The sequence below is a fragment of the Lepeophtheirus salmonis genome, chromosome 12, assembly GCF_016086655.4.
Source record: "Lepeophtheirus salmonis chromosome 12, UVic_Lsal_1.4, whole genome shotgun sequence".
Taxonomy (NCBI): Eukaryota; Metazoa; Arthropoda; class Copepoda; order Siphonostomatoida; family Caligidae; genus Lepeophtheirus; species Lepeophtheirus salmonis.
The window spans coordinates 10,072,068-10,099,972 of record NC_052142.2 but is presented as its reverse complement, the minus strand read 5'-3'; the positions used below and the strand labels follow the sequence as shown (position 1 = coordinate 10,099,972).

At 28.6% G+C, this 27,905-nt stretch overlaps 1 protein-coding gene across 2 annotated transcripts; it reads right to left on the bottom strand.

Moving 5' to 3' along the window:
* Positions 1-1,341: 1,341 nt before the first annotated feature.
* On the bottom strand, positions 1,342-25,943 carry LOC121126904 (uncharacterized). 2 transcript variants are annotated; one of them, XM_040722264.2, is made up of 6 exons: positions 25,447-25,934; positions 5,426-5,634; positions 5,038-5,377; positions 2,418-4,978; positions 2,225-2,364; positions 1,342-2,161 (listed from the first exon to the last, which is right to left on the bottom strand). In XM_040722264.2, the coding sequence occupies exons 1-4, from the start codon at positions 25,700-25,702 to the stop codon at positions 4,638-4,640; spliced, it is 1,146 nt and encodes a 381-aa protein (XP_040578198.1). In that variant the 5' UTR covers positions 25,703-25,934; the 3' UTR covers positions 1,342-2,161; positions 2,225-2,364; positions 2,418-4,637. The 2 variants fall into 2 exon arrangements, with proteins under 2 accessions (XP_040578198.1, XP_071748122.1); XM_071892021.1 differs by having other exon boundaries at positions 5,038-5,634; positions 25,447-25,943.
* Positions 25,944-27,905: the final 1,962 nt, after the last annotated feature.

Sequence of the window (27,905 nt, the reverse complement as noted above, 5' to 3'; positions counted from 1 at the left end):
CTTGCAGTTAGATGTGTCCATTTTACTAGGCAATGCATATGAGTTTTTCGCTTACGTCGCTTTTTTTGTCAAAGATCTAAATTTGGTTCAAGAAATGATATTTGTAAGAAATCTTATAATAAATAATAAATGATAGTCAGTATTTCATATTAGTGTTAATTTTTTCCAAGAGAAAAACAACCCACTTGCTAACATTATTAAAATAATATTGCATCTTACTTATGTTTGTTTTTGTCAAAGATGAAAAGTTGAAAAGGGAATTTTTCAGTAAATAAATTTATATTTATCAAGGGTATCCCTTCGCCTGCATTGTTTCGAAACATCTTCCTAGATGTTAAGCCTATCATAACAAAGTATCAAAAACGTTTAGAAGAGGATAGAGAGTTTATTAATCAAAAAGTGAAGATATTAATGGATGAGGAAATTATCGAGCTCAGTACGTCACTATGAAGGGCTCATGTGCTGATTACTGTAAATTGAAGAAAGAAAAAAACCGGAATGGTAATCGAATATACAAAAACAATAATTAAATTTACATATCTCCTCCCACACATGAAAGAGGTATTGTTGTAATGTGGCCGTCAACAAAATTTTCACAACGTTGGATCTTAAAAGTGTTTATCATCAGGTTGGGATTGAAGACAGTGAAAGAGAATATTCGGACTTTGAAGCCTGTGGCCGATTATAACTATTTCGTCGTATACCACTTGGGTCAACTAATGGAGTCTCTATTTTTCAGCGTTTGGTTATAGCCGAAGGTAATATCAAAAAGACTTATACACATATTGATGACGTCACTATCAGTAAAAGAAGATGGAAAAGATGAAAATGAGCACGATAAAAATCTAGAAACTTTTATATGAAATGTAAATAGGGATGAATTAGCAATAAATGAGAATAAATGCGAATATTCTACTAAAAAAGCTATTAAGGTGTCAGAGAGAAAATTGGATGATAAAACCAGATCCAGATAGACTGGAGTCACTTATGATAATTCCTGAACCTAGAAATAAGAAAGAGTTATAACTATAGTTGATAATATTGTAGAGAAAAACGCGTGCGAGGAGACAGGGGGGAGAAAGACACATGGTATCATTGTTTAAAATACTGATGTGATTATCAGTGATAATCACATCAGTATTTATCAGTTGCCTGCTTTATTATGATTTTTGAGGGTGTAACGAAAGTATTTATTAGCCAAATATTTAATAAAGATATACTACGTATAATTGACTAAGACGATTTTTATCCGTTACAGTAGATTTGGAAACGTCACACTCCATGAAATAGTAATTTATTGTGAACCATATTCTCAGAAAAATAACTAATAAAACGACAAAATAAGAGTATTTCGAAATATATTTGAAGTTCCAAATTTAAAATAGAAGGCTTAAATTAAATACAATCTACATACTAAAAAATAAACCATCATACATTTAAGTTAAATATACAAAATTAAACAATTAGAATCATATAACTAATAATAACAATAAATTATAAATACAGAATATTGAAATAATAGATTGATCCAAATAATATCTTCTTGTTCTAACATCAGAATTCAGTTCAATATGTCATAACTTGAGGTTGCAAAATACAAGCCAGACGTGGAGTTTAATCAAAAAGACCATCACCTTTTTTCCTTATGTGCAAGTTGCATATACAATTGTGCACAGGATAGATATATTTCTACGGATGAGATTTTAATAATTATTAATAATAAAGTAAATCATAAAATAATGTTAGATTTCAATCCATATCTTCTTCCAATCTTAGTAAGAACAGCTTTTAGAATCCCACTTTCATTTATTTCATATTTATCTAAAAAAGAAAAGTTAATCCATGCAGTCAAATTTAACTGATAAGACAATTCAGGCAACCATTCTTGACTTATTGTAGTTTTTTAACATGACATTGTAAAGATTTAGAGCAAAAGCTAATTATATAGTAATGTCCGGCGATATTACTCCTTATTAAGAGCATCAAAAAAGATTTTTTCCTCCGCTATTTATGCTTATATAACAACATATATACACAATTGGTAATTATAATGCTACACCCAATGCAACTACCCCCGTTGTTGTGACCATTTAAGCAGTTGTTTTTGCCTTTTATGAGTTTTCTGAACACCATTTCTTGGAGCTTATCAACCATAGCTAATCTTTCAGTGATAAAAAAGTAATATTTATTGACTATGTAATATTCGAAAACCTAATGATCATACCCAAGTCTTTAAGTGAAGAAACTAGTCTCAGACAAACTAGTTGCGAACCATCCAAAACTACTACCCCCGTTGTTGTGACCATTTAAGCAGTTGTTTTTACTATTTAATGAGTTGTGTATCATAATTCTTGATATGTTTAGCTAAAATAGAATAATATTTTAGGGTTAGATTTAAAAAAAGATTGAATACTTACTGTTAGATAGTACAAAATTCAGAGTTTCATTTCGAAATTAGTAAATATTTTATACTTTTTACTGATAACTTGATCGTCATTTGGTGTGGACGACTCAAAACATTTTTATATGTATTTCTATAAATCACATCATTACAAACATCCTCCATTAATTTAATGATGGCTCCTCGGGAAGGGATAGGTTTACCCGTGTTATTCTCCATAAAATTTTTGAACATAGATGATTAGCAATTGATAAGGTTATATTACATGCAATAAGCATCTTTGTGAGATCAGAGTTAAAGTCTGACTTGATGTATTCATCATTAACTTGATTTTTTAGATGAATATCCATTCTCTTGATATGAGATGAGAATAATGAGTGGCGTGTAATTCTAGATAGGAGACCAAAGGCACATTTATTTCGACAAATCCGACAAACCATCTGTTTCTCATCTGGTAAGTAATTCCACAATTCCTAGGCCTCCATTTTCAGAAATCCAGACAGAAGGCGAAGTTATTTTAGGCATTTTATTCAGTTCTCTATCGACTATCACCATCTAATATTATATTAATATTGAATAATAAAGGCGGGAATGATGACTTTCTTGATTGATAGAAGAAGATGTATATTATTTAATCAATGATGCCATAAGTATTTCTTCTCTTCTCCTCGCACGCTTTTCTATTCTTACCAAAATTATCACCCTTAGTTATAACGTATCTTGGGGATGTTGTATTATTCAAGATGGATACTCAAGGAAATAACAGTCTATGGTACGCCCTCAAGATTTTCCTTGCAATGCAGAAGTGAAATAGACCTTTGCAAAATGAAGAAGGACATTGGAAATGCAGTCATCATAGTTATTGATCCTATAGAAAAATTAACAGAAGAGACGGGTGCTTTGAAGAGTTGGAATCGAAACGTGGGATTTATTAACAGAAGTTTCAAAATTAATGCTAAAACTTTATGTCCTCCCTATATTAACGTAAGGATCTGAGATCTTGAATCCTTCCAGAAACTATCTGATTAAGTCCTCGTAAAAGATGCAAGATTTTCCTTCATTTGGAGATAATGAAAACTATCAATGCAAAATTAAAACACTTGGCCTCATCACTCTGTGTCATAGACTTGCTATTAAGGATGTTATTACATACCAACGAATTTGAAATAAAAAGATAAACCTATCTCTCCCACCCTGGATACTAAATAAAGACTACGTCTGCCCACAAAACCATCTACCTCCCAAAACCAAATATAGGCATTTTAAAATATAGTTTTGATTAGAGATCGACTAGTCTTTGGAATTCTATAAATTCATACTTTCGCCAGGGAAGTGAGGCTGACCTTAAGCGATTTTTAGTTAATTCGTTTTTTGTATGACATATATACATATTATTTATATTTGGTTTTTATTTTATTACGTTAAGTTTTTTCTTTGCACTATTACATTATTTCAAAAATAATAATATTCGTATTTATGGGTTTTTTAGGTTGCCGCTGGTCGAAACTAATAAATAATTTGAAAAAAAATCAAATGTTGGTTTTGGATATGTTTTTAATAAAATTTAAAGAATGACATTTGAATATAGATTATATTTCATGATTATTTAATAAAAATATTAAATTGAATACATCAATTGGAGAATGATTTATTTTTCAAATTTGTGTAAAATGACTCGATTTAAAATATTACAAATTCAAAATATAAAATATAAGTGTAATGGAAACATTTATATTTATTAAGAATTAGTATTGCTTACAATAATATTTATTTATCTATATAAATTAAATATAAGGAAAAAAAATTGTTCTTGAACTAAAAAAAATTTTATTTGCCTTTTTTTTATGAATTTACAAATTAAAGATTTAGATTAGTTGTTTTCAAACTCTTCATTGGCTTCTCCGTTTTTCCTGGTTCGAATAATCGTTTATATATTTTTATTCATTAAGAAAACTGCAAATTATTTGTGTTAGCTTGCACAGCTTTGGATTTTTTTCAGAAGATGGAAGGAGTATCCAATTCTTTGAAAACCTCTGACTAGATTATATTAATATTAACTTAATATACAGATGGTTATTCCCATAATACTTAATTTATTCTTACAGAAGAAACAAATATTATAGCCTTTGTTAATTTTGAACTTTATCCTTATGAATGTATAAATGAATAAATATATATATTTATATATATATACATATATAATAAATAGGTTTTATTTTAATAGTGTATTTTGCTTTTAAAAAATTTGCATTGTTGCTTTTGAATCAGTAAAAATATTATATCCATGATGATGATGAGCTGCTACGGCAACAGCCGATGCTCCAGCTAGAAGTGCTGTGAGAGTCGATGATGCAGCTGGTGCAACAGAAGACGGAGATGTACAAATTGGTGTCAACGGAGGAGATTGGGGTGGTGTTTGTGGTTGGTGATTTGAATTAATTTGTGTTGGATAATGATGTGGGTAATAATAATGTTGCGTATGAGCCGTTTGATCTATTATAGGAGAGTTATTTGATTGGTTGACATGGTATTTGAAACTTTGGCTAGTGTTGGGAGTCCAGCAGGAAGATAAATGATCTATAAATAAAGAAAATAAAAGAAATAACTTTTCCTTCTTTATCTTATTAATGTTCAACCATCTTCCGGGTCTCTGTCATTGTGTAACGTAAGTTGTTGTTGAGATTGGATTTGTGTTAATTGTTGCTGGTTGTGTAAATTAACTGTTTTTATTTCATGCGTAAGTTTTCCTGAAAAACCTGGTTCTGATTTTATACTCGGGCATTTTTGATCTTCTTCATCAAGGGATGGAACAGGAGAAGAAGATGTACAACTTTCTTCTTTTTCGCTGAATACATTATTGTTTGTAATAGTTGATGAATTAGACGAAGACGATGAGGATGTTGATCCTGAAGAATTTTTTTGCTGAATGACCCGCTCACTCTTACGAAATTTTGCTCTTCTATTTTGAAACCAAACCTTAAAAATGTTAAAATGATTAATAATTCTGATAAATACAAATGTTACCTGAACTCGAGCTTCGGTCAGATCAATTTTCATTGCTATTTCCTCCCTGGTATATATGTCTGGATAATGTGTCTCTTGAAAAGAGCGCTCTAATTCTTTTAATTGTACTGATGTAAATGTTGTTCGAATCCTTCGCTGTTTCCGCTTTTCTGATATACTGCCGTCATTATTAGTTGGTGTATACATTTTGTATGATAACCCTGTTGGTGCTTTGAATTTTTAAATAATTATTTTATATTTGGTTATTGACAAAAATATTATAAGTATACATAAGAAAGTTTTTAAGAGTTCTAGAAACATGAAACATAGGGGAAGTTTGTAATTTTTTATAAAAGGAGCCTTTTTTTTCTGAGTTGACAAACAGGGAGATGGTAGTGGCCAGAGAGCTTCTGACAGGTAGCTCACATCCTGTGCAGTTTAGGAAAGCAACGAGCCTTCAAAATATGTTGTCTGTAATTTGAATTAAACAACTGTATTTAATATCATTTTTAACTATAACCAATAATTATACAGCATATCTAAGAGTAGATAAATTTCAATTTAACGGTACACAACTTCAGGTCTGTGAAAAAACACAAAAAGGTCATGAGAACAGCTGCAAATTTGGCTAGTACTTCTGCTTACTCTAGTTTCCTACCCATCGTTTTACTATTCTGTAGCTACGTTATATTTGTACATTTTCCCGGGGTTTTACTTGTGGAAGTAATCTCAGACATTTAATCTCATTACAGTCTTAATTAAGAAGAAAAAAAACCAGTATAGTTTATAAACATAACTATAATAATTTTTTATAATTCGGTGTCTGCAATAACAAATAATTTAGTTGTATTAAGTTTGGTGAGTAGGTAAATTACATATAAAAAACAATGTAAATAAACATACACATATGATTACCTCACTCATCTTTTCGATACAATACCATCTATTATTTTGTTATTATCCAATATTTTTAAGATATCGGATTATGTAGCCATGATCCTAAAAACATCAACGTTCTGCTAAAAAATTTATTTTTTGATTTTTTTTTAAATTTCTTGGACGAAAAACTTCTCTCACATGCTACACTGGTCACAAATAGGGTGAGCAGATATTTGTATACAAAGTCAATGATGTGGTTTTAAATCTCTTCAAGTTTGACTGTTTTATCAAATATATACAAATTAATATTGCTCCCATTCACCAAGGTATAAACAAAAAAGGTCAACAAATAACATATATTTGGACCGTGGATATGCTTGCCTCAAGAAACAATTAGCTTTATTGTTGATGTTTTCAAAGATACTGCAAAGTTTGAGGTGTTATGTCTCTTTTTTCATTTTAGCTGCTCGAGCTACTCAGAAGTTATACTATGGTGTTGAGATTAGTACCAAATGAAAGCTTATAAAATTTTCTTGAATATGGAAGTATACAAATAAATACTAATGAAAACTTTAACTTTTTTTTTTTGCAGAAACATACATATTTTTTATGCCTGAAAAGGATGACATCATATAATAAATTGTGTTTTTTTTTTTTTTAAATCTTGCTCTTAATAAGCGTGTATAATGGGAAGACATCAATATATATTTAAATGACAAGCACACTATCAACTATAATAGATTATCACACGCATAGAGTTAGAGAAAAGCTTCCAAAAATGGTAAAATGTTATCAGAAGTTGGAAAAATTTCAACTGATGAAGACATAGAGAACTGTCAAGCCTCTAGTACTTGTGAGTGTTAAGAATACACTGATACAACACCTGCATGTTCATCGAAACTATGTATAATACTCTCAAATATTCACTACCAGTTTTTACCAGTAAAGATATTTCTAGCATTGAAGATCGGTTGTCAGAGAGTGACAACCAAACTTCAATGCTCTCTTCAATCTCTCTGACAACCAAAGTGCAGCCATGGTGTCTTCAATGCTGAAGACAAGAGATGAAGATCTTGATGACTTCGTTATATCAGTATCCACTACAAGACAAAAAAGAATAAAATTGTGCAAAAGTTACAAGACTGACTTCAAGGAAATCTGGTAGATTATTTCACACTACACTGGGATAGAAAACGTATAATAGATGTTTTGATGAAAAAATGCAGTGGAAAGTATTATGGTACTCATCGTGAAAGTTCTATTAGAATCTAAAAGTGCAATCCTTCATTGGAGCTTATAGAAACATTGATCTCACAGATAACATTGTACTTTATACGACTCGTTTTTTGGTGGTTACATACATTTTTTATTAACTGTAATCAAGATAAAGTCATGAATAATTAATTTTTTTAATACTAAAATGTTTATATCAATTTAGAGTTGCTGTTATTTATATTTATATATATATTTCTTTCATGTCGAAATATGGACCTGAATCGTAGTTATACCCTAACAACTTGATTTTTTTTAAGGCATTAAAGGCCAAACCGATATCCGTTGAAATTTTTAATGGTCATATTTGTGTTCTATAGCTTCAATGACATTAATAAATGTGGTTTCAGCCTGAGGTCCAAAATGCTGTTACAAAAGGCCTATATTGAGTATTCGTATGGTTATTTTCTTAATGGATATAAATTATTGGTCTTATGTACTATTAATTTATGAAACTTATTATGTACATAGTTTATAAGTTTACTTCACAAATTTTAAACGTCCTCTATAGTCCATACAATCACAATTCCCCAAAACATCTCAAGTCTAAATTATTATATTGGGTAGAATATTCCCACTAGCCGTCTTAGTTCATTAATTATATTTGTGAATAGTCAATGTAATCAGAGTAAATTGTAACATTGCAGTGCGATGAACTGTGTATTGTTGTTCCTAGATTACAAATACATAAATTATTTTCTGAAACTTATGAATGTATTAGCAATAGATAGATTTTGATCAATTTCAGGCATTTTATGTGGTCACTCCGCAGCCATGGTAGCTACAATACAAAAATTGAAAATATTCACAATTTTATATCATAAAAACAACAACCATAAGTTATATAACTTAATGACTCTTGTGGCGGGCATATCCAAGGGCAGAAAACAAAGTTATTTGTATATCAGTTAGCATATGTTTGATAAAAAAAGTAACTTTTGAAGAGGTTTTATTTGCAATGAAGAAGTGAGAGGGTTCTACTTCTTCAGAACACGGTAGCAACATAGTATTCAGTGTGGAGAGGATGAACATACAGGGCTCATCTGGCTTTCCAAAAGAAATAAACATCTTTGCCGAAGCAATGTTTTCGGAATACCATCATTTTTCTTTAATGTATGTATGTCTTGGACTTATCCGATAGCAGTGTAGAAAAAAACTGGCAAAATCATATCTCTAACCTCAATATTAAGGGAGTTATGACCAATTTATCTGCAGAATATCATGACTTTCTTTCCTATTGTTTATTTAATAGCCTACAACAAAATCTGTGATCTAATATGATACTTCAATAAAACAACACAACTTTCTTAAGCATAAAAAAATTGGATGAAACTTTCCTGAATTACAGACTAAAATATTGTGCAAACGATGTTACTTTTAAATACCTGCAATTGAAAAAAATAAAATAAGATAACTTATGTCATAGTGCGCAGTAATAAAGATTTAAAGTGCTAATATCGGGTTGAAATTTATGTACTTCGCATTGACAGTTGGGTTGGAAACGTTAAAAGATAGTAAATAAATAATAAATAAACGTCCATTATACCTTGGGTTCTATCTATAACACCCAATCCGTGAATATGAAGGCTATCTTGAGGTGATTTATTTTCCAGTGAATGTTACAATTAATCAAAGCAACTACGTATTGAAATTTTTTTTAGACTGAGTGAGAGATTAAGAATTTATTACGTCATAAGTTTTGAAGCAAAATTTATTCCCCCATTTAACTAAGGAAAATCCAGAACTTCTATGGGGATCCTCTAAACACTTTGAGACTTCCGCGTACGCCTGTTGCAAGTTTTTTTGTACCATAAGTCGGCATTTTGTAACATACTTACTCTTAAAATTGAAGAAAATAATTTATTCCGAGTGTGTTGCTCAGTGAGCTACTTTTCTCGATTTGGATGATTTTTTATAACACCTCAAATGTCAGTCAGAGTTGAATATTATTTCCCTAGTTGGGATTGTGGAAATTTTATCAATATCAAATTCTTGATCTTTTAATACAAGGGGAAAAATAACATTTGGCGGCATCCCTTAAAAATACCCCTTTTGTCAATAAATGTATATGCCTAAATCCTTTGCGTACCTTGTGTGTATTTATTTCTCAATTGTAATCAGTATGGATGGGATTTTTGTAGAATGCAAGGAAGGGACGATACATGTAGTACTTTTGGTTTTAAGACTTTTTTTCACATCAGTTGTCTGTTATATAATTAGATAGGCGAGAAGTCTGTTTATGTTCTAGGTCACGGGAAAAATTTCAAACGTTTATTATAGCATTAGGAGAATATTGCAATTAGGGTTACGACTTTACGAAAAGCTAATTTTAAGGAAAGAAAGAAAAGAACATCTCAACTAGTACTTGGCTCCGTTTCATTTCAGTAGTGTTGATTATTTATTGCAAATACCAAGTATCTTATAGAATGAAACAAAAAAATCAGATAGCAATTTGTAGGCGTGCTCACTAACCTAAAAAAATAGGATCCCTGCTATAATTATATTCAAAAATGTTTATCATAATTTTGCTATACATTTAAAAACAAAAAATAAAAATTTTTACAATCAAGAATTCTAAAATTCTTCTTTTTAGTTGGATATTTTCTCATCCCAACGATCTAACGTAGAATAAAAATAATTGATGAAAAACCAAAATTATACAAATCAGTTTTACTTTTTTATTCAATAAATTGTATTTTTTCTTTGGTGACATTCTATTGGGCAGATCTATTACTTTGGTTTTTATTTGTCTTATGAAAGGGAATTTCAATACATTTACCCTTTTTTTTTAGACTTTGTCAATGTTTATCTAGTCTGATATTATTATTAAAAATTATTAATCTCCCCTAAAATGTTATATTTGACATTCCAATAGCTATTATCGATTTTAGGGGAACATGTCAAGGACAGTATGTCAAAGAAAGAATGGCAAGGGGAAAAAAAAGGAAAAGTGGTATATTGGGAAAAATGACAATATAATATAAACTGATCAATATAATACACATATATTAAAATAAAAGATGAATACACAAACACGACATCAGTTCCAATGGAAGAAGTGCTAATCACAATTCTCCGTTATCAATTATAATATAACGCCGACATCATGGATTATCCATACTGCATAAGACTTATGGATTTACGAGCAAGTATTGGCATAATGTATGGTATCTAAAAATTTTGAGGACATAAAAACCTTCCCTTAGAGTTTGCTCTAATCATACGTACTGCAATCAAACAAATTCGATAATTACATCAGAGTATATTATTAATGATATATTTATAATAATTTTTTTAGAGCTGTATCTATCATTATTAAATATGTATTTATATTTGCCCAATATTGATGGGATTAAACTTCGACAAAGGAATTCACAATATTTTTTATTTTTTTAGAGGTTAATGCAATTGGAGCCGAATTCTCAAGCTAAATTGTATTTTAATTTAATTTCATTAATAGCTTAGATTACTTTTATGATGATAACAATTTTTTTGTGCCCTCCATCCTTTAGAAGGTTGTCCAATTTCGGAGGGACCTACCTACTATAAAGCATCATCCTATTCTTTATATAGACTAGGCTAACCAAATGTGGTGTCGTAAATTTTATTTGTCACATATTTAACACTTTATAGTTAACGTGGATTCATAACAACCCACCAGAGACTATAAACAGTGCCAACTTATTGGACCTATTTAATGTCTATTTAAAAAAACTGACCTTATTTGCAAGAGAAAAAAGGCTTTTGCATATGTGAAGTCTTAATGACAAAATTTCAGGAATGGGCTAACAAATTTTTCCCTCATCCAACCTCTTTTCTGGGTTTATTCCAAAGATGCTATTTCTTCTTTTCAAACATAAGACGGAAATAAATTTGACTCCAATGATAAAATCATCTCATAAACAATTGTCTATTTTGGGGAACTTGATAAATCTAATTTTATGGAAGGGATAAAAAAAATTGCAGAAACATTGCACTAAATGTATAGAGCTCAAATTTTGCAAAGAAAATGATTTCTTGTCAAAAAAAAAACCAAATTGTGTCTCATTCAAAAAGTCACAGCCTTATAGCCCCACTCTCGTATACTGTATTGACCAAAGGCTGCCGTTCACTATTTCAGGGCCCTATGCAAATAAGTTTACACGGATCCGAAACACAAAACTGGTAAGGGATAAGGATAATAACTATGGTTAGAGTCGGTTTTAGTGTTTATCTGTTAAGGTATCCTTGATAACACTGTTCAACAGAAAAAATAGTATATTCTTCATTTAATAGAGTTTGATCTTTTGATTTCAAATATGGCCTTATTTTTTTTCTCAAAACCTCGTGGCCTTCAGAAAAAGGTCATACATTTTTAATAATTTTTAGCTATTTTTAAGGTTCAAAACTGTTTTAAACCCTCGGTGTTGAAGATAGGGATAAATTGTGAAGATATATTTTAAAGCTGAGTGTTAAAAAATTCTAAAACCTTTTTTTTAAATGTCTGCATCATACTTATAACTCAAACTATCTTAGTTTAAAGTGGAAAACAAGTGATTTTTGTTCAGAGGGTCATAGCTTCAAGACGAATATTGTCAAGAAGTTTAAAAGTATATCATTGGATAGCTGAAAGTATGAACTTTAATTTTTTTTAAAGAGCCTCCCCAAAAATGACCAATATTGTAGTCAATTTTAGATAAGGCCACGACAATATTTCAAGGATAAAACTCATTTTTGAATTGATTGATAATAAAAATCCATACATATTCGTATGTCTAGCTACAGGAGTTGGACACAAAGAGAGAGAAGAAGAAAAGAGGTAAAAACAAAGAGAGAGGGAAGAAGAAAAGAGGTAAAAACAAAGAAAGAGGGAAGAAGAAAAGAGGTAAAAACAAAGAGAGAGAAAAAGAAAAAGTATTTGCTCCGAGGACTCCCCTGAATATATAATTTTTACAATCCCGTTGGACTTATCAGTAGTTTATTTAAAAAGTAAATTATAATTCATATCACAAAGGTATAATCTTGTATTTTAGAAATTGAATTGATAGATGTAATTTATCAATAGATTATAATTTCATTGTCCATTGACCCCGGCTATGTAGATACTGAAACGAAGAAGAAGCAAAAATAATATTTATTTCCTTATTCCCATCTCTCTTACGAAATTTACACTTGCCAGGTATTTCATAATTAAATAAAATTATGACTTTGAACGTGAATATTTTTTTGCTCACTACAAAAATGCAAAGATACCATATTTTGTTATTTTTCTTGTCTTTCGAGACCAAAATTTAATTTCTAGATTACTTATTTGATGATGATGATTTATACGTATTCTTAGTCTTGGAAATATTGTCTAATTTCGGAGGTACCTACATATTAAACAACGTCATTCTATTTTTTTTTATGTATTAGATATAGTCTCGTAAATTTGCCTTTTTTACATTAGGGAAAATTCGGTCATGTTCCACTGACAACATTTTGAAAAAGATTTCCTACATCCTGTGATTCAGTAAACTTTTCTTACTGAAATAATTTTCTTTATCTCATTTGGTTTCTGAAAAATTTGCTTTTTTAAACGTTCAATTGTGTTATTATGAGTTTCAATTTTTAATTTTATTTCCTCAACAGCTTTCTGCGATATCACATGAACTTACTTGGTTTGTTATGTAATTCGGAAGAAACAGTGCCCAAAATGCTTGAAGTTATTTAAGTCTATAATATAATATCTTAGCTTTTTTCCTTTCTTTATTAACAATTTTTAATATTAAAGAACGAATAATAAGAGTATACTATGGTCAGTTGGATATTGCCCTATCGATATTTGAAGGCTTGAGTTGTATTGTAAACTATGCCGAAGTTTAATAATAAAAGAGACATTGCAGAATAACAATCTTGGAATTTGAAATATTTAAGGGATAAGGGTGAACAGATATCTAATCAATACGTTTGTCATTTAAGGATGACTCAGTGGAATAGCACACATTTTTAGTTATTGGATTAACAGCATAGGAAATTAGTATCAATATATTGTTATATTACCAGCTATCTGGGAAACATAAAACAAACGCTTTGCAACTAGGAGGTGGGGTCATGCCCCCTAATTTTTAGAATTTACAGTTACCATAAAACAAGATTTTTTTTAAATTACAGTTATTGATTCCCCCTTACTTGGAGCACGTGGAAGTAAAAAATAGGAGCAAAAAAATTCAAAAAAGTGATTTGTGAAGCAAAGGTGGTGCCCAGAGTTCCTTGTTGGCGTAGATGTTACAATTGACCGGTTGCACCAAATCCACTTTGGATTTAAAAGAGCATGCCTCGGGCAAAGCTCTCATGAAAGGTCAATACAAAGCATAGCAGCTGCCAAGAAGGGCTATATGGTGTTGCCTGCTATTTTTCTAAAAACAGATATGTGAATTTGTATATATACATACAATTAATACTAAGGATATCATTTATACATAATATCACGATTATAAAAAAAAATTGATTTTAAGAGGCGAAATAATTCCCAAAAAAAATTGACAGCTCTTCAATAATCCTTTGTCTATATTTAACCATTTTGATGGTTTCAAGAAAATTGATTTGCCTATTTTAGGAAATCAATATTTGATGTCGAATGTTCCATTTTTTATTTACTCAAAAAAAAAATTAGTTTGCAATCAAAAGAATCATAAGATCTAATAAATCTAATTATTGTGCAAATTGTGTTCCTCGTTTTGGAGTATAGCCCAAAAAATTAAGAAATAGTACTAAAACCCTTATAATCACCTTAATACAATCGATAATTATGTTATGTGCTCTTCCTATAATGAAAAGACAAATATTGCTACTATCGATTTTAATATAAAAAATATTTTTTTTAAATATGAATTTTTTATTTAATTTAAAATATTTATATCATTTCAAAATTGATAGCAACAGTTTTATTTCCATAATTTGGCCCATAAAATAGAATTTTGGGTATAAAAATTTAAAACAAAATTCTTGGAAAATATATAAATATCCCTTTTTTAGCAAAAAAGGAAAAAAGAGAAACGTCTGTTCAATCTAGAAAAAATCCCTCCAAAAAATAATGAAATTAAAATCCATGAGCTGATTTACCATTAGGTATCAATATATATAATAAATACAATTATGAATTATTACATACTAATGTTGAGTAATCCATGATATAATTTTAAATAAAAATAATAATTATATATTTAAAAAAGAAATTATAAATTTACTTCATATGTTTATTCTAACATGTTAATTTATAGATTAATTACTCTACATTGAGTGATCAATGTGATCATGAGTTATTCCAATTGAAGAAAATTAATAGGAGTCATATCTAAATACAATGAAATAAATAAATATTGGGAAGTAAAGTTGAACTTATAGTTATAATAAATTATCAAAATCAATTTGAAATGAAACAAATAACAACCCAACTTGATTATGTGTCGTATAATCAGTATGAGTAGCGGCGCGGATAACAATTGATTGCATTAAAGTAAGTATCTTCAACCATTAGAATTGGATCCGATGCAGTAGAACCAAGACACTGCTTAGTTTTTTTGTGAGTCTAGATTGTCAATCCCGCATTATCTAATTTCAACTATGAATGAATGACTTGTAAATCAACATTTTTACCAGTCTCATGGGAAAAATAATTTATTTCATTCTCACAAATAAGGTTTTCCTGTTGCCATGTATTAATGACATGTAGGTATCAATTTACGAACAAGTTTGTACGCAAAAAAATGAATAAATCTCAATCAAAATTCATCATACCAATTTTTCCTTCATATTCATAAAGGAAAGAACAAAAAAAATGTTCATTAGATATTAGCAGATAGCTGTTCAAATTGTTTGTTCTGAACAAATTGAAATTGTTGAATTGTTGAAATAGAAACAACAAATTTTGAATATTCTCTAGGTTCGACCATAATGTAATCAAGCTTGCTAGAATTTTCAATTTGATGTACCGTACCAACTGCTGGACAAGACAGACAGATTTTGACGTTCTAGATAATAACAACAGAATATTAACCACTTATGAATTACACGATTAATAGTACTAGTATTTCTTTGACGTCACTATTAAAAAACGTGGTGGAAGTCTAACATTAGTGGCAAAAGCGTTATGGTATATCATTGTAATTCTATTAACCTTGGAATATTCTCAGAAGACAATTTACATATTTATTTCAAGGGAACAATTTTTTTATGATTGACACAGACATTTTAGATATAAAAAAAAGCTTTGGCGCCCCAAACATACATGAAGGTGTTCTTGTTTTTCTACATTCTATCTAATTGAACAATCTCATTTGAAGTATCCGACTTTTTTATACCTAAAAAAATGTACTACCTCATATAACGAGCGCGCTAGTGTGTGTATACTGCACAAGCCTGGCACTGCCTTATGATTGGAACTCTGAACGGAACGAAAGTAGTGGATAAACGATGAACGCTACCCCCCAAAAAAAAAAAAAAAAAAAATGAACGGAACGACAAAACAGCAGAATGTTTACAATCCTGAAATTATATGCTTCAATTAAACCAATATGTAGTACAAATACACTCGAAGATTTGGGAAATTTGGACAATAGAGGCTTATAATGGTCATTTTAGGAGAAATATACTTTTAAATACATGTAAGAACTAGATTTATAGAACTTTTCTGTTCAGTAGAGATCTAAGGACAAGAATATGATAATTATGGTGTATGTAAGACACCATTGAAAAGTTAAATTAAAGAAATCGTTACTTTGTGATGTTCAGTGTTTTAGTCAAATGTACATTCATGTGTATTCGACTAAAACACTGAACACCACAAAGTAACGATAAAAATAAGGGGAAGTGACAAAGCGAAAAAAAGGCAGAATTATTTTAGACTGATATAATACTTATCACTATTGATGAAAATCATGTGTAAATTGGGCATGTTTAAAAAAAACCGAAAATCAACTTGGTAACCCTGAAATTTTGAAGAATCTTTTGTAAGAGATAAAGTATAATGGTCATGACGTTACATTAGATCAGCTAAGATTAGCTGTGACAAGAGAGGAAGGAGAAAATGAAATGACCAAGAACATTTGCTAGAATTACTCCGATGTAACGAAGTATTCAGATATATGCATCTGCATCCACCCATCCTTTCCGTTCATAGGAATTCTTTTTTTTTTTATCATTTGATATTAAATACGTCTTCTGATCCTCCCTTCAACTTCTTATTGAAGGATCTCGCTTCTTTGTGTCTCATTCTCTGGATCTCATCTCCTCTAATGGAGGAATCCTTCATTGTGCAAATGCGCTTCACATCAAGGTCTGTGACTTCTTGAATCATTGCCTCTATGCTCAAGAATACATAAATTCATCCAGATTAACTATGGAATCATCGTATACTTCTACATATAAGAACTATGGAGTTCCATAATACCACTGAAAGATCCAGTGAGGAACAAAGAGAGTTCTTATCCACCATCCACTGCTTCTTCATTGAAGTTCAAGGGTTATTTTCTCCTAATGTCAACTCTGCTTCGTCTCCTTCTCTAAGAAAATCCAAAATTATTGAGGCAGGAATCCTCTTTTAAACAGCTAAATTGCTTGTTAGCCTATTGGAACATTACTGTCTCGAAGAACTAGGATCTTTACAAAAGTAAATAAATTACTAAATGTGTGCATACAAGCTAATTGTAGGTGGTGAAAATGATAACTGAGTCTGTTGATCATGTTTATTCTCATATATTCTTTCGAAAGAATTAATACTTTTAAAAAAGTCAAATAACCAATTTCCTTTATTTAAGTACAATATAGGTTTAAATGCATGTAGTTATATATTAATTAATTTCCGCATCATATGAGATAAACTTAAAAATATGATTTGTCACAATTCGTACGGAACACTTGAACTTGCCTCGAGACACACTGTACTACCCATTAGGATTTAATATTATCTTATTTCGTTGTGATAATGTCAATTCCATCAATTTAATAATTGTTTTTCAAAGATATTTGAATATTTGGCAGAATTGGTGTTAGATCTAATCAAGCACAAATGTTACCTCCTGATTTATACAGTGCTGTCCTCACTTACCATTGAGATAGTATTTTCTAAAGGTGACAATTTTTTAAGGATATATGTAAGAGTTTAAAAGATGAAATTGATTTTTTTTAATTTTTAAATAAAATTTTAGATATTTAAGTTTTATTGATTCTTGTACCTTATTCCTCTTCATTTTTGGAATAAATAATACTTGTATACGATTATATAAATTTCCGTAAATTAAAAGCAATCATAAAGAGTTGTTAAATTCAAATACTCCTGTACGAGCGAAGAAATGAGTGCTACCCATTTTTAATTGAGCGGGAGCGTGTTCATTCCTTTAAAAAATGAGCGGGAGCAAGAGTGTGTTAAAAAAATCATCAACTGAGCGGGAGCGCCCTCAAGATATCTTGAGTGGACTAATACTCTGAATATTCAAAGATAGAGTAATAATCATTTTTGAATGTATCCAAGTTACAGGAGTTTCTATTAGCAATCAATGAGATTTAGATATCACAGGGTTGTCCGGGACTTTGACACGTTCCACAATGATGAAAATCACTCTTACAATATTAGTATAAATCATTAACATATAGAACGCAGGGGAAGGTACTGCAAAAAAAAATTCAAACAAATACAAACCATTTAGAAGTTAGTTGAATAAGTTTTTTTTATGTTAACTTAAATGGTGAGATTACTTTCACAGATTAAGTATATACAAACCTCGAATAAAAAGTATCTAGCTTTCTTGTTCATGAAAATGTATAACTTGTAGAAAGACATAATAACAAGGAAATTGTGGATCAATGTCCAATAAACAAGCGAATTGGACTCCAACCAACTTGATCTTTGATCTCATTTAATTATAATTATTGTTTTAATGTATTTTATTTATTGTTTCCTAATAATATTATTGGGATGTTATTTCAAATAGTTTATTTAATTATTTATTATTTAAATAATAAATTATGTTGTTTTTTTACTTTGAATTTATTTTTAAATATTAAATTTTAATTAAATTCATAATTTAACATAATAATAAACGAATCATTGGTAACTGTTTTATTAGAAGCTAAAAATTTGAAGCCGTTAATCATGAAAAACAACATATAGTCAGGGAAATTGGTAGATAAGAAGCGTATTTATTTATCTTATATTTAAGTTTTTGTTAATTTTTTGTCTTCTCTTTCCCTCGAGTTCCTTAGGTAATAAAAGAGAAATATTTAAATATATATATATTTAATATACTGATATTTCGTTACATGCATTTTTTTCTAAATTTAAATATTCAAAAACGATGAAGATTGGTAGATTTTTCTGGAATTTGTAAATTATTTTTTCTTTTTTTTTCGGTGGAGAAAAAGTTGAGAAATGCGATAAAAATGTGTATATGTTTTCGTAAATTACACAAGGGAAGAAAAGGAACAAGAAAATATATTTTTCCATCTACTGTACATTAATTGTCATAACATTCCTTTCCTATATTTTCAATAATTTAATTTACTTAATCTTTAATTGTACTATTAACAATTAAGATAATATATTAAATTGAAGATTTGTTTCACTCTTAAAATTTATTTAACTTTTTATGAGAATGCTATATAGATGTATTACCCTGGGATGTGAAACAAGGTATGAAAAAACGGAGAATATATGATGTTTAAATAGTTTTCAATCGAATCTCAAAGAGAAGTTGATAAAGTCTATAAAAAAGGTAGGATAAATTAACTTATCCATCAAAACCCTAGAAATCTTTAATGCTGAATTCCTTAAAAATATGTAATAGAGGTAGGAAGCCTATTTGCATCACCATAAATATAGTTTGTTTTATTTGTAAAAAATTTATATGAAACATGTAGAAAAATTATCCCCTGAAAATTAAATAAAGATTCAAAAAACATTCAATCTATATTTTCTATGTTCTACACAGCAAATGGAAGTGGAAGACTTACTAAGTATGAATTAATGAAGAAGTGTGCAGATTTAATCATAGTTTATGTAAAAACATATAATTGCTGGGAAATTTTTCTTTGTATTCATGATACATTTTGTTCCAGAAAAGAGGGATCAAGGTTTGGCAAAGTAATATGCAAAAAAAACATTTATCCATAACTTCCTTATTATTATTTCTCTCGGCATGTTCAACATTTTCATAAACGAGAAGCCCGCATACTTTTTATTTGTAGCTTATCATTTTTTACAATACGCTGTACTACATTATTATTAAATACTAAATAAATAAATTGGTACATCCATTAAATATAACACTTCCAATACCTTTTCATATAGGATTATATGGCAGTTGACAATATTAAGCCAATTATGAACTATAAAGAAAAAAATTGACACACCATAACAGAGACTGTTTGATGTACAAGAATAGCCACTAAGGTTCCCTCTATTCCATCAAAGTAAACATTGAGAGAAATTAGAATTTTATTTGAAAAATTCAAATTACTCTGTGGCATCGCTTTCTTGTGATATATACTTTACATTCAGCTTATATTTTTCATATTTTTTCAGTCATAATTATCGTTTAACATCCTAATAAGTTTAATTTGTGGCAATTCTATTGTCGTGCATATATTGATAACTCGTATTGTACTTGAAACAGTCCCTATATACAGTTAAATACGTGTGAAATGGTTACTGAGGGGTTTGATCATGTTTACTCTCATTATATCTTCATTCGTAAAAAATAAACTTTAAAAAAAAAAATTGCGCACAAAATCTTTCCTTTATTTGAGCAAAAGTTAAGTTTAAATGCATGTAGTTATATATTATTTGATATAAATTTAGAAGGTAATTTTTAAATCTTAGGGCATTTTTTTTAAGAACTAAAAAGTTTCAGTTAAAAAATAATAATGACACAATTTAATATGTATATAATGTTATTTTATGTTAGTAAAGGCACCCTTAGAAAATATATACACGAGCCACTACTGATTTCAGCCAATTGAATGGAAAGAATATGATCATTCAAAGAGAAGAGTAATCAGTGGTGGGTGTATCCAAGTTACATGAGATATTAAAGAAATCAATGACATTCAAGTATCGTAGAGTCATCAAGGGATTTGAAATTTTTTTCAAATTCTATTGAGCCACGTCGTTCTGTAATTTTTATTTAGCCTTGGAGCTAATCATAATTTATAAATTTGTTTGGAAGGAAATATTATAAGTATTAACAGATGGTTCAGCGGTGGGTGGGGTTGGGGGATGGAGGGGCTGTAGTACCCCCTCAAAATTAATTTTTGCTTTTGACTAGAAAAATTTTTGGCTGAGGAGAAAAAAAGTTTACGCGAAGATAGGGTGGGAAAAAAAATATTTTAAAGTTTTTTTTTGCAGGACAGCAAAAAATTTAGTTTTTTTTTCTAATTCCAGCAACAAAAGAGCCCCCCTCCAAATGTTATACTGCTAACGCCTCTGATAAAGCAATAAATACATCAAGTGACGTGATTTACGAATGATTGAGTAAATGTATTAGCTGACAAAAAGGTTATAATATAACGTCACACTTGTTTTTTTTCTTACACTAATAACTGGTAATTTCAACCAGAGATATTACGTTTACCTCTGATAGAATAATAAAAAGTTAACCAATCAATTTCTTTTCTTTAGCTGACAATGAAATTATAATACCCTCTGTACCCACAAATAAAATAATATACATTAATACCTTTATAAAAGAGATTAATTTGCTCAGTGAGGGAGTTCTTTAGTTAAAGCAATTTATTCAAAATATATAACTAAAAAAACTTTTTTTTTTCTTTTTTTTATGTTCTTTTAATTGGTTAGATGGAGTTGCACTGATTAAGTATAAGTAAACATTATTGTATTACATTTACTCAATCTGACCTAGGAATTTTTTGGTGAAATCCATATGTACAGAAAGTATATAAAACAATTTTAACTTGAAGTGGCTTTCGCGTTCTGTCCCCGACTCTAGACCACCGTGTATTTTAATAACAAATCATAGGTTGTGGCACTATTATCTCAAGTTACTAATATATATTTATGTCTACCCTTTGTCATGGTTGATGTTTATTACTGCAGACTGAAAATTTTAATCTACAACATCCATTGGTCGTCTCTATGTATTTATTTCTCTTTGATCACAAGTTAAAAGACACCCAGTTTTTTTTTTTTTTTTAAATACAATTAATATCATTTCCTCAACTGGATGGAAACTATTTTTCAGCTAAAAATTTATTTTTTATATTCATCCATTTGCTTTGTTTACAGTTATAGACGATAAATTTTTTATTACCTATGTAGTATAAATTAAGTTTTTCACCTTTCGTTCTTGACAATACGTACAAAAACCGTCTAAATCAAGGATTTTATATGATAGCCTCGAATGTTTGGGAAAAAAATTTCATTCATATCAACCACTCAAAAATGTGCGTTGAAATCTCTGTTCCAAGGGATCACAAAGTCTGGTTAAAATCTTTTGCTGTACCTAAATCGTTTTTAAAGGTTTCACTTGTGTTCGTACTTGAAAGAACCGCACGCAAATGTTCTTCTTTTCTATCCTTCTATTACTATTTTTGAGAAAATTTTAACAAAACCTCTCATTTTCACTAATTTATTGTATTTTCTCTTGATTTCTTAGCCTTCAAGCAAAGCAAAATGAAAAAAGTCAATAAATTAGAAAAAGCTAGAAGGTGTAGATGAAATCGGAGCAGTTTCAATTTCTTCCAAACCTTTTCTCTACTTTTAATATCCATACACTTGTAATTTTCTTTTGCGTGAAGGGAGAAAAATCAAAAGAAAATACAACCAGAATGATCGCAAGATAGAGTGCAAATCTCTGCCTATGTTCATTTTCTTAAAATTAAGTAGGATTATTATTCCGTTAAATAAAAAATATGCAATATTGAACATGTCGAATTTATTGAAACTTAATATATATTGCATTGATAACATAATATGTATATGTACATATATGTATTGTGTTCTACAAAGAGCAAATTTCAGTTCTGTATCTCAACTTTGCCAAAAGTGATGGTCGATTATGTGCTTTTGACCCTCTGTGTGACTTTGACAATTAATTTTGACCTTGAACTTTTTGCTATATGAAGTGTTCATATTAAAATTACATAATGACATCAATTTGAGGTCTGTACCTCAATATCTTCCAAAATTATTGTTGATTATGTATTTTTAAAGTTTTGTACTACATTAACCTCTAAGAATTTAATGGCTTCTAACTGTGACCATAAATAATCTTCGTACAAAGTGAGATCAAAATTAATCTGTAACTTTTGCCGTTATCCTGGTGACAAACAAACAAACAGATGCCAAAACTTCATTAGCAGAAGTAATAAGTTAGTGAAAAAGGAGGAGTTTTATCAAAAGGTCCTAAAAAGAGCTATTATATAAAAATAGACTGAAAAAAGTTATAAACCAAGTAGATAAATTAAGATCACGTGATCAATATTTGTACGAATAGTGGTATTACAGACACTCTTTGGTATGCTAGGAATGTTGAGTATGGTAGAATATTACTCTATAACTAACAAGGTATCCACGTTGAATTCACCTTTTTAACTGAATTAACAAGGTGAATTCTATGAATGGAAGCAAAAGTTACATATGTCATGAGGGAATTGACAGAAATTAATAAAGTGCCTTCAACTCTATTATAACAAAAATAGATATATTGAATGGGAATAATATATCAATAAGACAGGGTATCTACTTAAGCTAACAGGCGCATTTCGTAACATTGTTTTTAAAGCTTTGAACTAAAGGTTAATATTTTAAAAACAGGAGGAAGATTATCATACGGTTATATAGGGAAATTACATCTTTAAAGCCATATTAAGGATTGTAGATCAATGGAAAAGAAAAAAATATCAGCATCAATTTGATAAAAAATGTGTTCAATGGGCATGTCAAAAAAAAGTAACCGATAATCAACATGGTAACCCTGACAATTTGAAAAATGTTTTGGAAGAAAGAAAGAATAATACTCCTGATGTTTCAATAGATCAGCTACAGTCAGCTGTGAAAAAGGACAAGGGAAGAAAGATATAAACAAGGACATTCGCTAAAATTACCCCAATGTCCATAATCAATTCTTTTCTTAATCCAACAAGGACTTACAATTATAACTCCGCAACAAATCCTCGGGATTGTGCTCCGTCTTTTATGAACGCATAGGAATGTTCAATCCTATTTTGAATATAATTCAATTTATTAGGAAAGAAATTAAATAATAATGACAACTACTAAGGAAAGAAAACTCATTTACCCGATTTACATCACTGGATATGTTTTATAAGTTTTACTGTGCTATATTTTTTTTGTTTGTAAATGAACATAACATTTCATTGCACACTCTACAAGGATACCACCCCTTATCCATGTTATTTTATTTGTGATCGAAGGTGCAGGAAGGGATTAACTTCATTGAAGTACTAGCTTTTTTGTTTCATTATTAATTCAACTGTCTTGTTGAACTTTTTATTCCTTAGAGTATCTTTAGCTCTACCCATCTTCACACAAATATCTAACTCCGCCTATGGGAGGAGTCAATCAAAAATGAGAAAGCAGTAGTTGTATAATTTAAAAAATGAGTGAGATAAAATTTTAAAATATAAATCAAGAAAAAAGTATGTTATTTGTTTAAATAAATTCCAAGATTGAACAAAATATTAGGGTAAAATAGCTCATTTTATTTGTTATCAGAAGAGTACATATTTATTTTTAATATATGAGATTTTTATTATTTTAACTACTTTAATATGTCTTGGTACTCTATGTTTCATTGTTTAAATGGACAGGGAGACTATTTAAAATGTATTTTATTAAAAAATATTTAATATTGTTATACTTAAATATATTTATGTAATGGAATTTATTTTGGAGGAGGAGCGTAAGCTCCCAAGGCTCCCCCTTTCATTTCAAAATCGCTATTGATTCTACTTTAAATACCAGAGTATTAATCAGTAATTAAATTGAGTTTTATATTACTATTTTTAAGAATTGTAACTTAAAAAGTTGTATCCTATAACTACATTTTTGAATAAAAGATAAACATAGAACTTATGTCAATCCTCCATTTAAAAAAGATATATAAATCACACAAATATAGATTTTTTTTTGAAAAACATACAAAGATAAGAAGTATATAAACTAAAAAATTGTCATGGCTAAAGTGAACAAGGTTGTTTCACTCATTTTGGTCAAGGAGCGATATTACATTTTATTTTGTCTCAAACATCTTATCTCTCTCATTTAAATAAACTTTTTTTTATAAAAAAGAGTTTTTCTTAACTAAACGATTTTATAAGAGTATTAATTCTTTAACCCATAAATATAGTTCTAGGTTTTAATTTAATAAATTTGAAAATTAATCATGAAGAACAAAATTAGATTAAGAAATTAATTATAAAAGAAACAATAAAATCAGACGCATAAAAACTTTATTAGTCAAAATTAAAAATTATTAGGAGGAATTCTTATATTTTAATAAGATAAATGATCTGAAATATTTTCTTTCAAATACTTGGTTTAGTAGTTCAATGTAAAGTTTCGCATATTTCCAATTTAATTTTTTTCATATTTTTTATGCATTAACACTTTGGATGACTTTTTCCTTATTTAATCAAATATAAAACAATAGTAACTATTAGTTTTTTGCACCTTTGCATTGAACAGAGTTATTATATAAATTTTCTTGAAGTTTTATCTATGAATAATATTATAACAATTTCGGCTATTATAAACACTGATACGAAATTTTGGAAAATGTTTACTATGTCAGTAAAAATATTAGCTCATTTAAACCATGCCGAACAAACAAATAAGATCTTATTAACAAATCTTAATAGTAAGAAAGATATTTGATATCATGTAAAACAATACTAACCATTTAAATTCATGGAAGTAAACATTGGTCTATCTCTTGAACTTTCGTTTACTGCTCCATTTGATGTACATTCATTTGTTGATGGACTATAACGTATTGCAACTGCTGCAGCTGCGGCTGCAGCAGCTTGATATCTTCCATATTGATTATTACTTCCATGTGTATTCATCATGGATAAATCGCCATAAAATCCTGTATTTCCATCCATTGATTCAAAATTACTTTGATTTAAATATGAATAGTCCATAATACTCATTTGTTTATTAAATGTGTTATAATTGAATAAAAATATTTATATTTAATTATAGTCTTTTATTTACTTCTTTGAATCTTCCCCTCTAACTTAATTCAATAAACTAAATATTTGCGTATAAGTAAAATAACCTAATAGACAGAAAGTTTTATGAGGAAAGCTACAGGCGGAGCAAAAAGTAAATTTTTTTATTAAAAAAGGAGGAGTATAAATTATTTTTGTTTAAGTATTATTATGTTAAAGAGCCTATAATATACATTTTTATATTATAATTATCTATGATAATGATCTATTCTGAATTCTTAATATATAAATGGAGTCATTTGACACAAAATTGAAAGAGAAATTATTTACAAATTGATGTATTCATTGTAATAGTTTTAGTAAATAATAATGAAATATAATCTATATTAAAAATTTCACACTTGAAATTTTATTAAAAATATATCCAATACCGATATTGATTCGATGATAAAGACCCTTATTAATTTGAATTTGTTTCTAATTAAGATTACTATAACATTAAATGCATTTCTATGACTACTAATATGTTTTCATTTCCATAATTTACAATTTTATATTCATAAGAATTTAACAATATAATTGTAAATTGTAGATTCACCTTCCGTATGACAAATACATATAATGTAATGAATAATTGTTAATTTATGTTTTAAAAGATTTACTCCTTATACTTTGGTAATAAGTTAGCTCGTGAAACTGAAAAATAGTGTAATAATATATAATAAAAATGAAGAAAAAAAAAATCATATTTTATTCATGAATATGAACTTGTTCATTTAACTAAATAAGTATCCAATTAGATAATACCCTATGTAATAAAGATATATATGTATATTTTTATTTATTACCATATTTTGTATCATAACAAAGTATTAAATATATTTTTACTCAAATCAACAAATTGATGAATTAGTTCATCCTAGTTGATAAATGCTTATGTTTCATTATTATAACAGTTTTTGAAATGTTTATTTTACTCTATAGTGAACTGTATAACTAAACTATATAAATTTAAGTTCCTAATTTTATATTAAAAAACGATTAAGGAGTGGATCAAAATAATATTCCATTATTTATATATTTAAGTCCAAATTTATATAAAAATCTATGCAAGATTTTTATTGTGGATTAAAAATAATTTAAGCTTTCAGTAACATAATTTTCTTCCACAACTTTGTTACTATATTAAGAAGTAAAGAATATTTAATTATTTTGCATATGTTCTAATAAATCAATTTTTGATTTTGAATAAAGTGAGAAAAAAGTTGAATGTATATGGACTTGCCTTGTAGGAAGATAAGCTCCTCCTTCAAGGTGGAAAGCTAAATGAAATATCCTTGGCCGATAAGGAACAACAACTTAAAAATTAATATTACTCCACCCTTTTTTGTGTGTAAGCGCATGTGTGTGCATTTTTTTCTTTTGATTTTATTTGAATTTATTTTAAAAATAAATTTCAGTAGTAACTTAAGAGAATTATAAAAAATATTCTCAAGGTATGAAATATATCTTGTGGTAAACAAATTATAAAACATAGTATATTCACAATATTTTTTTCTTTTTATTTCATGACAATGTAAAATAAAGGTAGATTTATACATTACCTTACAAGAGTTTTTTTCCGATTTTTTCATCATTTTCTTTATTTTTTGTCTTCTTTACTACAAATGGCTCTAGAAATAGATAAGGACCTTTTAACACAGCATAATATTTTTTGATTTTGTTTTTTTGGACTTAAAAAAAGAAAAAAAAGATTAAATACAACCAGTAAACATAGCAGAATTTTTTGTTATGATTAAATTCTTAGGCACAAATAACAAAAGTTATGCTTTTAAGAAATAACCATTAAGTAAAAAAGTGTATTGGAAAAATAATGCTTTATTCCGAGGTATCCAGTACTTTTATTATATATATACTAAAAAAACATTCATCATTAACTGGGACTGAGTATTTAATATATAAAATATATTTTAAGTATATATTTATTAAAAATTTTAAATAACTGTGACAAATATATTCGTTGTACGGGGACATGTACAAAGTACGTATACAAGCTTTTTGTTATATTATATATTTAAAAAAAAAAACTAATTTAAACGAAGAGTTGGACGATATTTTACGTTACGAAGATTTAAGTAGAGCAATTAGATCAAAATCAGAACTAATAAAAAAAATGAATGCT

Excerpts from the sequence above, each read along its gene's own strand:
- LOC121126904 (XM_071892021.1), bottom strand. The coding sequence starts at position 25,702 with ATGAGTATTATGGACTATTCATATTTAAATCAAAGTAATTTTGAATCA. Across the intron at positions 5,635-25,446 it reads TACTTCCATGAATTTAAATG|CACCAACAGGGTTATCATAC; the intron begins GTTAGTATTGTT and ends AAAAATTCAAAG. Across the intron at positions 4,979-5,037 it reads TGACAGAGACCCGGAAGATG|ATCATTTATCTTCCTGCTGG; the intron begins GTTGAACATTAA and ends CTTTATTTATAG.